The sequence below is a fragment of the Gymnoscopelus microlampas genome (genome assembly GCF_963454915.1).
Source record: "Gymnoscopelus microlampas genome assembly, chromosome: 20".
In the NCBI taxonomy this organism is placed as follows: domain Eukaryota; kingdom Metazoa; phylum Chordata; class Actinopteri; order Myctophiformes; family Myctophidae; genus Gymnoscopelus; species Gymnoscopelus microlampas.
Genome location: NC_139957.1, coordinates 26,565,086 through 26,584,624, shown reverse-complemented (window position 1 = coordinate 26,584,624; position 19,539 = coordinate 26,565,086). Strand labels below are relative to the sequence as shown.

The window sequence follows — 19,539 nt, the reverse complement described above, 5'->3', positions numbered from 1 at the left end:
AGACAAAAACACAGGCACACATCACGCATGCACGCACACACACAGTTTGCAACAACACACTTACACACAGGGACCAGGTCTTTCATAATGGTATGGTATGAAAAGTGGAACAAATTTGTAACGTCATTAATCAACTGGTGCCTTTATAAGACAATACCTTTTTAATTGTAGTCTCATTAGGCAACAAATACTTTTTGTAGGTTGGATAAAGCAGTAACACATTTCTTCATTTTGCAATGTGGCTGTTACAGCCATTTAATGTTGTGTTCATTTATGCACTAACAACTAGAAGACAACTGTTGTCACAGACAGTCTATACCAGACTCATTTGTTAACCCATTAAAGGAGGAGTTCACCCAGAAAATGACATATTTTCTATCAATTACACACCCCATGAAGCCTTGAATTCATGGATATTTTTTAGTTTTTGTCTCATTTATGAGCCAATAATTCGATGACCGAGTGGCTGGTCAGTAGGAAACTCAATTGAGTCTCCTACCAATTGAGTCTTCCATGAATTCAAGGCTTCATGGGGTGTGTCATTTATAGAAAATAAGTAGTAATAAGTAGACTGCAGGTCCTTTAAGACCTGCAGTCCGATTCTAAAAATGTAAGTAAAAAATGTATGTTGCTATATCAGTGATGCTCAAACTTTTTCATGTCAAGGACCCCCAAAATTATATGTATTTGGCTGCGGTCCCCCAAATATTTTGTCCCAGGGACCCCCAGAAGCAAAGATTTGACTTAAAAATGTTTGCTTTAAAAAATGTATATATTAATTTAAAAGATTTTCACTAATGTTCACTATTTTTGAATAGCCAAAGTAATTCAGCAGTACACATTCATATTTAAATGTATGTTATGCATCACTTGTACATTGCCAGTCACACAGAAGGAGCACATTCTGTTGTGACTGGAATCTCTGCACTGGAAGATGCTGTTATGGGGGAGCGGCCTGTTGAAGCCTAGCTGTGGAGTTGGGTGATTGGTGTCTGAAGCCTAGCTGTGGAGTTGGGTGATTGGTGCCTGAAGCCTAGCTGTGGAGTTGGGTGATTGGTGCCTGAAGATCTGATTGAGGGGTGCATGTTAATCCTGTTAGCTGATTGATTAGAACATGGGGTGCATCTTCGGTGGATTGCTATTGTACTGTGGTTGGTCGATTTGAAATGGAAGGGTGGAGTCTGCAGAGTATATAAGGGAAACAGCTCAGTAGAAGTGTATGCTGCTATGGGGAGAGGGCCTCTCTGTTCATTTGTGTTGCTTGATTTATTTATTTTTTGTAGTATGTTCTTCAGTTGTACATTTTTTGCAAACTTAGTTTTACTGCATCCTGGTCCATTTTTGAAACTACTACTAGTTTATTTTTATGCTCTTTGCACTCCCACTTTGTGACAACTGTAACTCATTTTGTTGTGCTTCATGATAGAGCTAATATGTGTCAGACACAGTCTTATCCACTTAAACCCTCTAGATAGACTTAGTAAACTGGACCTGAGTTGTCTCTGTACTTGGACCGCTTTTTTCTGTCCACACCAAAACCTTTGCCAAAAATAGCCGATCAACAAGCTCACAGCATTGCGATGCATTGTGAGCTTATAGAGCGGCTATTTTTTGGCCAATGTGCCCCCCAGAATATGGATGCTGGGGTTCAAGTGGTTAAACCCTTAAACACTTCAGTTGACCGGGGGATTCCCCGAGGGGTCTATCTTTGCTTTGGTCCCCTAATTTTCTCCGTCTACACCAAATCTCTTTTCTGAAAAACGCAGATCTACACACTCACTGCACATAACGCAAGCTTGTAGATCACTTATTTTTCCTAAATATTTGTGTGTTTTTGCTGAATGTTCGCCTATGCCCAGAATTGGGAAGCTAGGGTTTTTAAGTGGTTAAACAAATCCCTGATATTGTAACACCAAGATCATGTATGCTTAAGTCTTACTATTTCCTCTTGTGCTCTCCAGCGCTCTCTATGCTGTAGCTGGCTATCTGGACCAGACCTTCTGCCTTCTCCTCCTGTGGACACAAACACACCAGTAATCCATATTAGTCCAGGGGCCAACACTGATATTTTCACAAATTGGTACCACCTAAGGTGACCGTAAAGTTTTTGTATTTTTGTCTTCCTACATTCCTCTAGTTTATATTTTGGTATGATAACCCTTCCAATCTTGTAGCTTAATGGCAGTTATCACTACCTACTGGCTAATGTATCCGGTAGGAGACACAAAGTAGAATCTTTGTGTCTCCTACACCCGGGCATCAAATTATTGCGACAAAAAAAACAAAATATATCCATGTATTCAAGGCTTCATGGGGTGTGCAATTGATAACTTCTCAGATTTTTGGTGTTTGCAAAAAGACTGCTTTCCATAAGCTTGTAAAAGTTGACCCTCCTTCGGTCTAGGGTGGTCATAGCTGAATGGGTAGAGAGTCCCCCTGGGAAACTTAAAGGAGGAGTTCACCCAAAAAAAATATTTATTTTCTATCAATTGCACACCCTATGAAGCCTTGAATACATGGATATATTTTGTTTTTTGTCGCAATAATTTGATGCCCGGGTGTAGGAGACACAAAGATTCTACTTTGTGTCTCCTACCGGATACATTAGCCAGTAGGTAGTGATAACTGCCATTAAGCTACAAGATTGGAAGGGTTATCATACCAAAATATAAACTAGAGACATGTAGGAAGACAAAAATACAAAAACTTTACGGTCACCTTAGGTGGTACCAAAATATGGCCTGGCCCCTGGACTATATAGGGAGTCTAGACATAATATGGCATTGACTGAAGCCAATGAGAAGAAATAGCTGCAGTATAATGAAACATATTTATCAGCCTGTGACAAAATACCATTGGATGCATACACAGTGAAGGCCATCTGCACACTCTTTGGAGTTAAGGATTTTACTGTGTACTGTACGCCCACATTAATATACTGTGATATTTACTGGTAGCGCTTTGTGCAAATGCTGATTACACTTTCGATAAAGAACAACCATTTCAATTCCCCCACGTACACTCTGGTGTACATGGGGGAACAACTTGCAATAATCTTTTGAAATTGCTTAGAGCGTATTTGTGAGCTCTTCAGAGATCCCAGATGACAAGCTATATTTTTGAACAAAATAAAGTGACAATGCCATAAAAGAATGGGGAAGTTCAGTACCAAAACGGTTCAAATGCTACATTCTTCTGAGGTTTAAATTGTTCTCTAGTTTTTTTTCATTCACATTAAATTATTAATAAAAACTATTCTTTAGCCACCTGCATGAAGATATAACCAAAGGGTTGGCTGCACTTGATCAGGGTAAAGGCATTATTATCGTTGCAGGTGGAAACCTCATATGTCCAAAACTGTTAGGTTTCAGGATTCAAATTCAAAGATAGCTATTTTTGCTACTTTTAGTAGGGCATAAAAAGTTAAAATATGGAGATAAGAGGTTTCTGTCCGACAGTAATGATATAATCCACGTAAATGGTACAAAGGGTGCTGGACAGTGGCTCCTCACAGGAACAAGGTTCGGAGATTTGATTCCTGGCCGAGTCTCTTTCTCTATGGAGACAGTATGTTATTCTCAACTTGTGGAATAGTCGATCTACAAGCTTACAATGATGTGAGCACGTAGATCTGCAGTTTTTGAATGTTTTGAGAAAAAAAACGTCAAATGTCAAAACGTTTTGAACTGTTTGGAAAAGTTTTTAACATTTTCGCCTATAATGGCACATCCAAAATAGGGACGCCAGGGTGAAATTGGTTAACAAAAAGTTTTGTTTGCCCTGCGATAGACTGAGGATGACCAGCTCAAACAGCGGAACTGGCATGCTCAACTCATAGGTCTTCTGAGTATAATGGGTGCCGACCAAATCGAAGATGAAGTCATTAGCACTCACAAATAAGTACCGTATGTGACACTTTTAATAACAGTAGAAGGAAACTGACACCTTTCAGCTCTAGGCTTTCCTCAACGTTTCTGAGACATGTGGGTGTGACCCCTATTAAACAGCAGCCAGGAACCTGCCGGGTGTTAGCAACCAGCTAATACATGTCATAAAGACAACTACTAGTAATAAGAACAAATCTGTCATAAAAAAATGTATCACATTCTGCTATTGCAACAGACAGCTCAAACCAATGTATTTCCACACAAACAAGAAAATGCATGCATGCAAATTATGTAAACTCATGATGTGCAGAAACGCCACAGAAACTAAAAATACACATAATAACCAACTGTACTCAAAACAAGACATAATTTAAACCCCTAAGATACTCAGTCTGTAAGTGTGTCCAATAAGCCTCCCTTTGGATAAGATCCTCTCCCTATAATTCTCCCCTCATCAGTACGAGGCCTAACAGGTTCCAGGGGGTCCCTGACTCAATTATTGATACCTAGATACCAAATGGACCCTTACAGGTCTGTAACTCAAATGGGGGCCTGTGGCCTAATTCAAATGAAACTGGGGTCCTTGAATTTAAAAAGGTTCAGAATAACTGGCCTAATACAGACTGATGACCTGCAGAGTGTTTTGAGCCGTCTGATAATCAAAAGGTTGCCAATTTGCAAGCTGGTCCGCCTACAGTATGTGTCGAAGTGTCCAGGAGCAAGACCCTTAACCCCTAACAGTTCCCCTGCAAGTGCTCATCATGACAATCTCAGCAGCCATCTGCTGGGTGAAGCTGAAACTGAATTTCCCCTGTGGGATCGATAACGGTCTACATATGCCTTCTGTCCCATTCATGGTGCTGTTAAATAGGCGTCACCCCCACGACCCAAAATTGGATCAGGGACAGGGAGCAGCATCATTAATATGAATGGAGCTGAATAAGAGCTATGAATGTGTCCCTACCTGTTGGCTGGTGTACCAGTAGAGAGAAGGGCCTTTGAGGACAAACCAGAAACGCTGCCACTTCTGGGCAATGAAGACACTGCTCTCCTTCCTCTTCTTCCACAGCCAGCCGTCACAGTCAGGACGACCCAGCTCACGGCACGACACGCGACGTCTACTCAGAGCCGTCGTCATACCTGGGAGAGTCAAAGGAGATACGCTTCCAATGAGTGATGTTTGAGAGGCATCAAGGAAGATGTCTCCTTGAATGTGAACACGCCAAACATTATCTTACCTTTCGTAGAAATCTTTTTTGGTTCTTTAATTTCCTGAAATAGAGAGATATTTCATTTCCGTTACTAAGTCTGCTTTTGGAGTGTTCATCAACAAAAATGTGAAGAAATGTGAATATGGTCAATTAAACATTTTCCTCTCACCACCCTGAGTCCAGTCATTTCAGGACAGGAACTGACGCTAGCTCTTGCAAGTCCCTCACCCCCAGGGGAGGGACTTCTTGGACTTCGGGGACTCCGAGGACTTCTGGGCGATGTCGATAATGCAGGGAAATGGCTTCTGGGTGACAATGATCTGTCTCTCCTGAGTCTAGGTGAGAGCCTTAAACGTTCCACGCCCCCAGACTCCCCTAAAGACATTCACAAAGGTTAACAACAGACAGCTACTCAACTCCACAAGCTTAGTCGACCTGGGTCAAATAGTATTTACATAGTTTTAACCTAGGCCTACTTGAAGAACCAGTTTGGTGTGATTAATTCAGTTACAGAAAATGTGTGGTAGCTGTACTAATACTACAGACCACTATTGTCACTATTGTGTGTGTAATCTGTCAACTATATGATGTCAAAGATAGGATCTGTGGGCAGTTTGTAGCTTTGTGATGCACAAGCTGTGGACTCTATATACCATAATGACTAGTCTGTACATGCTTCACTCCTATACCTGACAGTGGTGATAGCCCCCCCTGTTGGTCTTCATGTGAAGTGACGGTCAGACTTCCATCCAATCCTCTATCAGAGGACAGTTCTGACTCCTCCTGTCCCATGGGCTGTGGAGTTACCCCCGGCCCGTGAATGGCCTTCCTGGATGACATGCACAAGGAGAAGAATAAAATATCACAATTAATACAGGGAGCTCACAACTCTATTGTTTGGGTGGAATATTATATTATATTTCCTAGCTCAGAACTTCTCAAATGTTGTTAATTCCTGACTACTTTATGTTCAGTAAGTAGTAAGAAACTAGGTCGGAGTTGGCTTATTTTCGGTATCGGCCGAGAACAAGAGTGTCTATCCCCTTTTCAATGTGCAATGTGCTAGACCCCTTGGTCTAGCACTGAGGTAGAGTGCAACACCTACCATCAGCTCCCACTACTAGTTACCCTAGCCGAAGCCGTGCTACTCATACGCTGCGTTAATAGTCAAACCAAGAACGTTGTGGTCCAAAGGTGAGTGCTCTACTCTTTTATTAAGTTTTTATTAAGCAGAAAGGGCAGTCATGGAAAGGTAAATATACGTATGCCTTTTTTATACAGACACATGAGAACAATAAAGTATACTGTCCGCTATTCAGTAAACAGTACAACCAAATAACAACAATCCCACGACGAATGGCCGGGTTCCATTAAACGCTCATGAACATTACAGGTGCCCATCCAGCTGTGTGTTATCGGTAATGGCGCAACTATAGGCTGCAAAAGATAAAACACCATTCCTGCCAGGATGAAATATGTCTCTAAACAGCCTGTAGACTCATACAGCTTCTCTCACTCTCTCAGAGGAATGCTGGAGTTGTGGAGCATGAGGTTAGGAGGACAGGATTATTTACTGCCTGCCTTCATTCGCTCTGCTTCCCTTCATTGCTCCTTCCACTCCTTCTCTCTCTCACACACTCCTTTTCCCCGCCCTTCTCCTGTTTCTCTGTTTTGTCTCCTTCTGGTTTTCCATCCCAACTACCTATCTTTTCATCTCTCTCTCTCTCTCTCTCTCTCTCTCTCTCTCTCTCTCTCTCTCTCTCTCTGCAGCGGTGGAAAGTCAAGCTAAGTACATTTATTCAAGTGCTGTACTTAAGTACAATTTTGAGGAACTTTACCACTTTTTTATCCGTTATACTTTTACTCCACTACATCAAAGAGGCAAATGTTGTAATTCTTTGTCCACTACAATGATTTAAAAAACCTTAGTTACTAGTTACTTTGCAGATTTAGATGATTATTACAAAACATAGATAGAACATACAATTACTTGAAAATAGCTGAAATTTACAAGCTCACAACACGATGCATTGTGACATGTGGTGTAGCATCTATTTTCTATTTTTACAAATTGTGATGGATTTGAGTACTTTTACTTTGGCACTTTAAGTATATTTTGAATACAGACCTTTTACTTGTAACAGAGTAGGCTACATTAATACTACTTCCACCACTGTCTCTCTGTCCCTTTCTGTTTCTCCCTTCCTCTCTCTCTCTGTCTGTTTCTGTTTCTCTCCCTCTCCTCCTTTCGTTTGTTTCAGTGCAGACATGAGTGGTGGGTGTGGGTGTTATGGCCTCAGTGGCTATTGCAATTTGATCTCATCACAAATTCGCTGGCCTGTGGCAGATTAACAACACAGGTCAGAAAGGTTTGCTGGTACAGGAAACTTTTTTCTCTCCTTGTGAGAATTAAAGGTGGGTGTTTCAGTGAGGAATACATGTGTCTGCTTGAGGCAGGCGCACAGTGTTAGATAACTCAACTTTAATACAGGTAATATTGTAATATTCAATACTTCGATGAATTGAGTACAAAGGACCCCAATGGAAACAAGCCATAGGCTTTCTTGGGTATAAAATCCTCTTAGCTGTGTGTGTGTGTGTGTGTGTGTGTGTGTGTGTGTGTGTGTGTGTGTGTGTGTGTGTGTGTGTGTGTGTGTGTGTGTGTGTGTGTGTGTGTGTGTGTGTGTGTGTGTGTGTGTGTGTGTGTGTGCGTGCGTGTGTGTGTGTGTGTGTGTGTGGACGATCCTCTCACCTGAAAGACAAGGACCTGACTGAAGCTGCAACCCTCTCAAATATGGAGTGTCTCTGATTATGCTCCTCCTCCTCCTCCTCCTCCTCCTCTTCTTCTTCCTGTTCACTGTCCTCTTCGTCTTCTTGCACCTCCCCCTCGCGCTCCTCGTCCTCCTCCACCTCCTCCTCCTCTTCCTCCCTTCTCTCTTCCTCCTGCTCTTCCTTCTAAGAAATCAGAAAACACAGGGAGTTCGTTTTTTGCGTGTGGAAGTATGCAGTGGTGGACAAAGCACTCAACCCCAGTACTTCAGTCAAAGTATAGATCGTCTCTTTCGGGTGGAAACCTCATATATCCAAAACAGTTACTTTTCAGGATTCAAAAAACGCTCAAAAAGCTTCGCTTCATGCCACGTTTCAAGCTTGTGAATCTGCTACTTTGGATGCTTTTATGTGACACTGTAGTATGATCAAGTAAGGCGTTACGAAAGAACACAAAAAGTCCCCACACATATGGAGATAAGAGGTTTCTGCCCGACAGCAACAAGATACTCCTGGTCAAATATGACCCAACTACAAGTGAAAGTTTCTCTGTCAAATTTGTACTTGATTTAAAGCACTGGAGTACTTGCTTTTAAAAGTACCGGTACTCAAGTATTCAAAAGTAGAAATTACAAGGTACATTTCCATTTAAATATCAATGCATTGCTGTATTAAAATGTATAGGTTTTCCCCAAAAATGTACAGTGAGTGCAGATACTCAAAATATGTACTTGAGTACAGCACTCAAGTAAATGTACTTGGTTACAGTCCACCACTGTACGTACGGTATGTGCGCAAGTGTGTTTAGAGGTGAATGGGGGGTGAGCAAGGCAGAAGTCATGTGAATGGTGTTCCGTACATGTGGTTTGTGGCTTAACAGATGGGAGAACAAAAACACATGGAAACAAGACGGAATCTCACACACACACACACACACACACACACACACACACACACACACACACACACACACACACACACACACACACACACACACACACACACACACACACACAGTGAAAGCAGGACACCTGCTGCAGCAGAAGCAGTGAGACACACAGCTGATTCGCATCTCCCTCTGCGTGTTACTTTACCCCAAGGGATTGACAAACTTTCGCATTGTCACGGTTATGGTCACACGGGGGAGAGAAATACGGTACTTGTTATGTGAACTTAGTGTGTGCTTATGTGCGTGTGTATACTGTACATCCTGTTTGTATAGTTCAAAGACTAAAACACAGTTGCCATAGTGATAGCCTTTGACAGCATCTCAGCGTATGAGGGGACTTCCTGGTAATGTGGCTCCTCCCATCACAGTGTACACACACAGCAGGGAATCATAGATCGTCAGTTTGATCACTAGATTTATGGTTATAGATGTTATAGGCCTTTTTTCCGGCAGCCAAGATACTAGATTTTAGCTATACATATACAGTATAGCAACATACATTTTTTCGAAAAACTCGAATTTATTGATTTAGAACAGTGGTTTAAAACAGTGGTTCTCAAAAATAGCAGATCTACAAGCTCACAGCACGTCACTTCGTGCCAAGCTGCAAGCTTGTACAGCTGCTATTTTTTTTTGCATTTTTGGAAAAATATTTTGAACATTTTTGTGCATTTTTTTTAACACACATTTTCTCTTCCTGGCACAAAACATTTTCCGATGGGGGTCTGCGGACAAATACACCCTAACCCTTGGCACAAAAAAGTTGTGAGAGCTGATTTAGAAGGTATTTTTGGAATTGGCCTCAGGTCTTAATGGGATAAGAATGTCAATGGATTCACACGTTGATCAATATGTGACGGTCAGGTGCTTAGAGGAGGTGTACCTGTGCAGAGGAGGGCTGCTGGATCGTGTCTCTGCGCTTAAGGGACCCGGGGACCTTTTTTAAGACCAGAGTCACTCCACTGGGGTTCTCCAACAGTTTCTTCACCAGGTTATCTCTGCTCCAGCCCACCTGATGGTGTCAAAGTGCATGACGGTTAACCCACGGTTAAGACCTGTTAGGCATGTCATTGTCATTATAGATCAAGCTCACAATGTGCCACACATCAGCTTGTAGATCAGCTATTTTCGATCTTTCAGATTTTTTTTTAACAGAAACTGTAATTACTAAGTAAAACAATATCAGGAATCTGACCAATTTACATCTTACAGTAAACTGATTTAACCCATTAAAACTGGAAAATCTCTGTGTTAGATTTTTGCCTTAGCTATACAAGCTCACAGCGCAAACTTGTAAATCTGTTATTTTTTTTACATTTTTGAAAAGTGTGAGAACTACTAATTTAGAAGGCATTTGTAGAACCGGCCTCAGGTCTTAATGGGTTAAAGGTATTTTCAACATGTTATGACAAAGGAAAGCACCAGGAAAATGAAAGAAGCTTACATACATACTGTGCAGTGTGACGACAAACACGTATCCAAGGACACTCACCACTATCTGGTCATTGACTTGAATAACTTCATCTCCAGCAAGGATCTTCTCACAAAAGTCAGCTGGAGACTGTCAAAGAAGAGCAAAAGAGATGATTTAGGGCTCCAAACAACACAGGCTCCATGGCTATTACTTTCCACTGTCCCCTGGGATGACATTTGCAATTTAGGGATTTAGCTTCTACTCTTAATTCTAGCAACATACAAAGATAGTGTTTTGGGGGATAGTAGTGGTAGTAGATGGGAAATCAACTTGAGAGACCATTGGGCTGAGCGAACAACACATTTTGTATCAGTAATTAGGTTAGCAATATTGTGACCAGTGTTGGTGTTTTTGGTTTTGGATAGAACAAATCAAAGTAAGGCTTAAGGTCAGATAGAACCCTCAGTGAGTGGAAAAACAGCGTGGTACCTCTGATGAAGAGAAGCCTCTTTTGTTTGACTTGTGTATGAATTACTAAGTGACTATCACCCATGGTGATAACAAAAGGCACTGTATTCTGTCAAAAACAATCCAGGGTTTTATTCTGCGATCATTCTCTGTGAATTCCAGCATCTCCACCCCGTTACCGAGGCAAGGTTACAGTAATATGCTTATTTTCATTGAGAGACGGGGTATTCTATTTGTACTGTAGCCATGCCATGTCCAGGCCAGTGATTTACAGTATTTTGTGTGTGAATACATGTACTGTATATAGACATGAAGGTTTCTCACGGTTATTGATTTGCATAGTCCAGTTTTGAAACTCAAAGGTGTTCATGGGTTCTGCCATCTGACTTTTGTAAAAGCTTATGACATTCTGTCACTGAATGCCCTCCCTAGAGACTTACTCAAACCTTAACCACTTACCACACCAACACAATGTCAACATAACCATATTAACGGTGCTTGTCTGACCAAGTTGACCTTAACAAAAATTACTCAATTAAACCACACTTGTGTTCTTGTGAGTCTGCGTAGTAGAATAGCTAGGCAGAGAGATGTGAGCAGTATAAGACCATGAAGTATTGCCCAGATACTTCATGCACCTATGAAGCCTGGCTATAAATAATATGGCACACAGCTAGCAATGCAACATGATGCGCTGTTAGCTTGAAAATCAATCACTGTCATGCGACAAAGTGTAATTTTGGATTTATGTGTAATGTCTGTAAACAAGCCAGCATCTGCATAAAGGAAACTATACATTGTGACTGAAAGTTCTTGTAGAAAACAATTGTTGTTTCAACGTATATTTTGACAGAGATGTTGAACTATGGCGTTTTTCTCTAACATTCATGTACCGCAAGCGTCGTATAAAACTCTATTGGAACACAGCGTGTAGAGGTTAATGGAGATAGGCCTCTTCCAGACAGGGATTAAAATTAAACTAAAACTCAAAGCTGGTCCTGGTAGTAAAGCACATTTGTTGTAATCATATTTCATCCTTTTATCTCCATTTCATCTGTATCCACATGTCTCTCTCACTCCGTATCTCATTAGCAGTCAGCAGTAATGTAAGTAAGTAGCAGGGGAGTCTGGGGTATTCTGATGGTGACATCATGGAAAAATAACATCTCTATCTCTGTCCCACCGGAGAGCTGCTCCAGCACTCCTTTTACCAGCTCTCCATACTCTGTTAGATAAACACTCTATGCTTACAACACACACTTGCACATGTATCAAGTAATTTCCATGATCTTTGGCTCTCTCTTCAGTCTTGGCATTTGGTCTGCCTAAAAGCAAATGGAATCAAATCGAATCCATCACTGACTATAATCAATCAGCTAACTTAAACCCACTTTAGTTTTAAGTGAATTGATAAGCAAACTCTAAACTTGATCGATTAACCATACTAGAATAGGACTATACAGACTATAGCATTAGTTAATTAGTTAATATAGTGTCACAATCATTTGAACCACTTTAACCATATGTTATAGTTTGGCTATTCAAAAATAGCAGATATACACAAAGGCGCAGAGTGCGCGCTATGATGTAGCGTGTAGATCTGCTATTTTTTAAGAATCTTGAAAATATGTGCAAATCATTCAATATTCATTTTAAAAAGCAAATTTATTTTAACACTAATCTTTGCTTCTGGGGGTCCCTGGCACAAAACCTTTTCAGGTGGAGGTCCGCGGCCAAATACAGACTGGGGGTCCTTGACTTGGAAAGGTTTGAGAAGCACTGGACCGATAGAACTGGAAACATGTAGGTGGTTCTATGCACCTGACTTGAGCGCCAGACAATTCAATGAAGTGTAATCCTTATAGGTATCATTGTAAAATGTGGCAACGGCCCTGTGAAAAAAGAATGACTCAGCTGAGGTTAACCTTTAGGTCTGACTGACTCTGAAAATGAGAACATTGCAGCACACTGTGCTTCTCTAGGGTCTGGTTAAGACATGTTGCTTGTTAACCTGACATTGCTGAAGGGCACAGAGTCAATGAAGGACTGTGGAGTGAGACACTGACTGACCTGGGCAGCTGTTCCAGTCACGTAGTGGTTACTAGAGCCTGTTGAAGTTATCTCTATGCCCTGAACAAAGGAGAGAGAGAGAGAGAGACAGACAAACAGGGCGAAAAAGAAGAGATAGGTGGAGGTCAGTATGTAATACAGAATTAATCTAATAGTTTAGTATAGTTTTGTTTCATAATGAAAATATTATAGAACGTAAATTTAAAAAATACAATCAAAAGGGATTTCCCCCATCTACCAGCACTGTGACATGTAGATCTGCAAATTTGTAGATCTGCTATTTTTTGTAGCAGTGCACAATCAAACATAAATCAGGCCTTAATCTGACACTGTGTTTTATCAGAGAGCAGCTACTGTATCAGTGATTCACTGCATGCTGTTGGCAAAGCATATGCAGATTATAATCAATAATTAGAATAACAATGTATTTGAACTAAAAAATCCCTCTTCACTCCAACACCCACCCACACCCACACACAGATGCACAAACACACATACACACGTGACACGCACACAACTCTGTCTATATGACGATGGTGAGCAGAAAGTGCAGGGAGGTGCTGAAGCGAGGCTACATAATGTGTCTCTGGGTGTGCAGGTACTGTAACTAATGACACATCATTATTAAGGAAGCCTGTCCAAAGCCTCCCTGATGCTGTGAGATCGGAGCGCTCCCCTGACAGAACACAGCCCAGGCAATAACTCTGTTATTAATAATCTCACCTCGTAGATCCTATTCTAGTGGGCACAACGGAGGGGGCAACAAGGACATTAAAAGTGCTTGTGGCTAAATTAACTTCAAGATAAATAAATCAAAACTACAAGAAAAGTGAGCAGACAGAAGAGGTATGGAAGAAAGGAGGGATGTGTAAGTAAGAGTTGTGGCGAAAGGGCCTTTCTGTGTGGAGTTTGCATGTTCTCCCCGTGTCCCCCTGGTCTCTGCACTGCCTGATGGAGGGGAAAGGAACTGGTTGTAATAACGTGTTCCTTCCATGGGCTACGTTCTAGCGGGGAAACTCCCCCGCCAGGTGATAAGAAGCGGCCTGCTCACTCCTCATGCATTGAAGGAAGTATGAGCTCAGATCGGGGCTCTCCCCAGGTTGGCAGAGGGAGAATAGCGCCCAGGATTACAGTTTAGGCAATTGGCACTGGGTGAAAAAATGTGTAACAAAAATAGTGGGATAAAAGATTGTTCTCTGTTGTTCTCTCTGTGCTTACATTGTAAAAAGCTCAGGGTTAATTTTAGAGTCCATCGGGTCCATTTGGATCCATTTGGACACTCTGAGCTACAGACCCATAAGGGTCCATTCGGTTCCAACTATCAATCATTTAACGGATACCACGTTCAATACCAGTGCTCTATGTTCAGGTCTGAGTCACTGACAGAAGCATAGAGAATAAGCAGGGAGAGAAAAAGAGGACATGAGAGACTAATGGGCGAAAGTGTCTCAGGAGGTAGATCGGCCGTCTGGGTCACGGCAGGCTCTCGGTTCAATCCCTGGTGCCTCCAGGCTTTGTGTCAAGGTGCCCCTTGAGCAAGAAACGGAACCCCTAATTACTCCACATGCGGCCCCTGGGGCTAATAGGATGGGACCACTGCTAGAGAAGTAATGTCCCCACAGGGATCACTACAAATACCCTTTTCTTTAGAGAAAGATGGTGAGAAACTACAGTGGTGGGAAAAGTACTAACATTTTTGACTTGAGTAAAAGTATCAATACTGCAGATCTACAAGGTCACAATGCGTCGCATCGCGACGCATTGTGAGCTTGTAGATCGGCTATTTTCAAATGGCCGAAATGTATATAGGGCTGAAGTGGTTAATGTATGTTTTGTAATAATAATCCAAATCTACAAAGTAACTAGTAACTAAAGTTAATATTTGTAGTGGAGTAAAAGTACAATATGTGCCTCTGAGATGTAGTGGAGTAGAAGTAAAAGTGCTGAAAATTGAAAATACTCTGGTAAAGTAATTAATACCTCAAAACTGTACTTAAATAGGTGGTGCCATGGTTTTGCACTTTTTCTGTTTTTCATGTGTCTATGAGGTTGATAGAACTTCATTAAGCCCCCTGGCGGTGTTTTTATGGTGTTTTATGTCTTCTCTGACTATTTTGAGTTTCTACCTGGAGGCTGAAACCTTGAGGGTCAAACGTGCCAATAGAGAAACAGCGCTTTAGTGACATAGTAAAAACATACCCTCCCCCTCATTATCATTATCATCGTGTGGGCATGAGGAGGAGGAGGGACTAGGACAGGTGGGTGGTGCTAAGGTGGTGGAGGAGGTGCTAAGGTGAGAACCAGGTATACTTAATGAACTGGAGGTGTGTCCACATAAAAACATAATTTTAACAATTTCTGTACACTTTTTTGAAAAAAATCTTCCTCCTAGTATAACCATAATAATGATTATGTTTTAGGGGGGGGGGGTAAATCACTGAAAATCACGGCACCCCGTCTTTAAGTACAGTACTTGAGTGAATGTACTTAGTTACTTTACACCACTGAGAAGCTATGAGAAAGGGGAGAAAATCACAGTATTACTAGAGCCAAGAAAGTGGCACACGACACAAGGGCCCTGAAGGATGACAGAGAGGTGGTGACAGGGGACGGAATGATGACAGTGATGCAGGTGAGAAATGGATATCAGGATTTCAAATGATAAGGAAGAATAAGAGGGGGATGAGTGTGGACTCTGGGAACATTAGTGAGACAGAGGTGTAGAATGAGATGGTGTGGAGGCAACCACGGAGACAGAGAGACCATGGCAGAAACCTTGTATGTCCAAAACCGTTGGAAGGAAAAGAACCTTACAATGAACCACTGTAGTTATTGTTTAGTCATCAGCTCTTGTTAATCATTTTCATTGGTTAAATGTTTATAAAAACCCATAGACAAATTTAACTACTTTCAATCTGGCATCCCTATTTTTCGGCATGTCATTATAAGTCAAAACAAAGTATAAAATAGGGCAAACATTTATAAAACAAAACAAAAAAAATGTGGACATGGTTTCTGCCAAGCAGTGACGATACAGTATATCGTTGCTGTCGGGTAGAAACCTTTTATCTCCATATTTAAACTTTTCATATTTTTATTTTCTTTGTAAATGAATGCCCTTACTTTACTTATATTTACACAAATTTTCACGATTTTTCAAAAATAGCCAAAGACATCTAAAATGACACAGACGCGTTCCCGGTCTTAATAGGTTAAGAGCAAGAGAGCTTGGTTTACCAATTGCTCTCCGGGTGATGTAGGCACCAGGTCCACACTCTCTAGCTGAGCAGTATGGGTAAGGATAGCATCAGGGCTAGACTTCAAAATCTCATCACACACCGCCACCAGCTGACGACACTGCAAAACAAAAGAACACCAGGATTTACTGAGAGATAAAATATTATTATGGTCTTGTATATTGTGAATTCATAATAATAGCTGGAATAAACTTTATAGTCACTGGATACAAAAAAGAATAGCACCCCTATGTGTCACATTCTGTCACTTGGATATAGCGCCAGCTGCTAACATACATAGTATTACCGGTATTATAGTCTCGCGTAGCCAGACCCCACAGAAAATGAAAAACAGCGACCTCTGCTTTTCTGATATTCTGTGGAGTCTGGCAGGAGTATAATGTTAGACTAGAGCGCAGGGAAACACCGGTTTCATGTCTGCCTATAGCGCATCACTTCCGGTTGGTGCGACCATGTTTTCATTCCCACTAACAATATTTCTACACGGAACACTAACACCACTTCTCCCAGAGAACATGGATGGTTTTGGTTATAAGCCCACTTGTTTCTATGATGAAAGAGTAATTTAAAATGTGAATATCTTTCCGTGGTTTTGTCCGCTCCGAGGACGCTATTGTTAAATTAGTTTCGGCTAGTTTCGAGGGGGGGAGGGTGGATCATGGTGGATGGACACGTGAATCCCGCCCACTACATTTGATTGGGTAAAGCGCGGCCCACTTCCTGATCTGAAGGCACGCCCACTTTTAGCCAATGCGCACTGGTTAGGACGAACCGCTCCGACAGATTCCACCGCAGGTCGGAATCTGTTCTTGAGAGATTACCGGTATTATAACAATAGTATGCTAATGCTATCATTTGTTGGGGCAACATAAAAACAAATCTCTCATATCCCAACATGCTCACAAGCTACAACAAAACACAGTCACCTGGAAAGTGGAACAAAAGGTAGAAAGAAAGGTACAAAATATCAGTGCACTTACAATAGCGATGATATCTTTTTCTTTCTCGTATACTGTGGAGTCCTGTTGGGAGGAATGGAGACAGTTGAGTTCAAATGTCAAAATAACACCACACTGTATTTGTTAATGCATTCATATTGATTAGCTGGAAATGGGGCAGGCTAACTCAGAAATTCTGTGTCCTAGTTCCTCTTTCAAAGCAAGCTCCATCGAACCAGGAAGTGGTCACACCACAGGAGTTCCAGAGGCGTGAATGGCGTCTACCCAGGACCCCTGTCTATGACCTCATTTGCTTGTTTTTGTTTTTTTCATCTAACCAATTCTTCTGACATGAGCAGGAGTCTACATGTACGGTATGTCCACACTCAGGAGGATCAGGATTCACACAAAACTCTGAACATACAAAATCACTCTCTCACACACACACACACACACACACACACACACACACACACACGTAGGCGCGCACACACGTGCACACACACACGCACACTCACACACACACGCACACACACAAAATGTGCGCTTGTGTCAGCGGGTGTTAGCGGTCAAAGTCACGGATACTTAACAGGGTTGAGTCAACACAGTTGAACCTGACTGCTAAATCCCTGGTTTGTAGGAGGAAGTCATTGACATGCAGGATTCCTCTTAGGGAAAACAGACAGAGCGTAGCGGGCCACCAGAGTCAGCCGGCCTGAGAGAGGAAGAGAGCAAGAGGTCAGCCGTGAAAGTAGGAGCGAGGAAGAAGGAAGCGGCCAATAAGAAGAGCAATAAAAGACTGTGGTGGGCGGGCAGATGAGATGAGCTGAGAAGAGGAGAGAAGAGGGAGGGAGGGAATGAAGGAAAGAAGGATTGTACCTGTTGACTAAGCCTTGTGAAATCTAGCGGGAGAACAGTACTAAATGCTGTTCTGGATTACTGGGCTAATTCCAGGCTATGACGCTATGCGGTGGGGTCATGGAGCGAGAGGGTGATATCATGGATGTTATTTGCATTCAGCTTTGCAGCATTTGTGCATACTAAAGTCCAGTGTTAATTTAACTCTGAGTGTACAAATGGGGTCCATTTGGTTACATTTGTACACTCTTAGAGTTGCAAGTTTATAAGCTAACACTAAAGACTTTACTCGTGTGAGTATATCTCACTGTAAATCGCTCTGGATTAAGAGAATCTGCTAAATGCCTAAATTGTATACCTGTGTCATAGTATAGTGCCCTTAGGTTGTGTGTGTGTGTGTGTGTGTGTGTGTGTGTGTGTGTGTGTGTGTGTGTGTGTGTGTGTGTGTGTGTGTGTGTGTGTGTGTGTGTGTGTGTGTGTGTGCGTGTGTATGTGTGTGTGTGCGACGTACAAGAGAGCATTTATTTATCAAACCACACCACTAAGTGTCTTGTATAAACATCTAAACATATCCTGATTTCTGCCGTGATCCCCAACTCAAGCCAAAGTAGTCTTGGCATGATTCACTGTTTACATGCAACAGTGATTAACCCGTTTCATTGAACCAGTTAAGCCATCACACAGCAACCTGCTACCATGAAACTATTGCACTGATGTACTGAACATGTGCAAATACTTTTTATCTTTTTATGGTGTCCCTCTTAGGCACCGTATTGGTAGGTATAGGTGTACAATCACGGCAGGTGGTTTAGACAGGAACATGCAATTACATTATTTCTGTCATTGACTTGGGATTTACCTAATGATATTTGAAGTGCATTGAAGTGGTAAAACACAACCACCGAGCAGGTTAAAACAAACACTAGGAATAATTTGCAAATACTATTTTGCTGTCGTAAAAACGTGTGTGCATTGACAGAAAGTAGCTTACAATTTACACTTTAGACACGATGCTCTTATCCAGAACGACAAGTGCAAAATCAGAGGAAATGGCATGAAACCTAGTCAACAAATAGTAGAGTGCAAAGCGAACAATGTGGTGCTTCAAAGAAACGTGGGTAGCAGGTAAACATCAAACCTAGCATCTGTTTGAAACAACATGCTAAATAAATAACACACACTATCTTCAATTACATACAATTTCATTGATATAACGTTTTGGTCACCAGACCTTCATCAGGTATCTAGTGTTACAAAGAAATAGAAAAACGTAAAGCAGATTGCTGACACTGAACCCAAGGAAGACTAGCTGTCGTTTAGGCCGTCAAATGTATCAGCCCTGCTTTGTAGACATAACCACAAAACACATTTTGTATGCTTACAGTACATAATATATCAGCCCTTGTGTGTCTGCAAGGTGCTACACAGTAAAATATTAATCTAACTAAGAAACTTTAACCACTTAACCCTATATACGTCTTTGACCGGGGTCGAGGCACCCTCCTTTTTCACCCCAGAATAGGGACACTAAGGTTCAGGGGGTTAACTAACAAACATTAATGTTAAATGTGAAATTAACACAATAACACAACTGTATTTCTAATTATATCAGCCCCTTTTGTAATCCACTGTACCACACAACAGGAAATGACACGTGGACATGTCTGTCAGGTCACAGGTGGACGACATAATACATGTTACTTGCGCTTCTGCCATGA

The 19,539-nt window shown here is 41.6% G+C and overlaps 1 protein-coding gene and 1 long non-coding RNA gene across 2 annotated transcripts in view; both read right to left on the bottom strand.

Annotated features, from left to right (window-relative positions):
* The window catches only part of cnksr1 (connector enhancer of kinase suppressor of Ras 1), a 38,238-nt gene that overhangs the window by 5,197 nt on the left and 13,502 nt on the right, over positions 1-19,539 (bottom strand). The window contains exons 5-15 of the mRNA XM_084045773.1: positions 17,006-17,047; positions 16,006-16,125; positions 12,769-12,828; positions 10,309-10,377; positions 9,700-9,828; positions 7,851-8,053; positions 5,788-5,927; positions 5,268-5,473; positions 5,126-5,159; positions 4,852-5,027; positions 1,940-2,013 (exon numbers count right to left, since the gene is read on the bottom strand). Of these exons, the coding sequence (XP_083901899.1) occupies positions 1,940-2,013; positions 4,852-5,027; positions 5,126-5,159; positions 5,268-5,473; positions 5,788-5,927; positions 7,851-8,053; positions 9,700-9,828; positions 10,309-10,377; positions 12,769-12,828; positions 16,006-16,125; positions 17,006-17,047 (1,253 nt within the window). The remainder of the gene's footprint in view (positions 1-1,939; positions 2,014-4,851; positions 5,028-5,125; positions 5,160-5,267; positions 5,474-5,787; positions 5,928-7,850; positions 8,054-9,699; positions 9,829-10,308; positions 10,378-12,768; positions 12,829-16,005; positions 16,126-17,005; positions 17,048-19,539) is intronic.
* The window catches only part of LOC311036805, a 4,586-nt gene continuing 2,599 nt past the window's right edge, over positions 17,553-19,539 (bottom strand). The window contains exon 3 of the long non-coding RNA XR_014599893.1: positions 17,553-17,678. This is a non-coding gene — a long non-coding RNA (uncharacterized lncRNA). The remainder of the gene's footprint in view (positions 17,679-19,539) is intronic.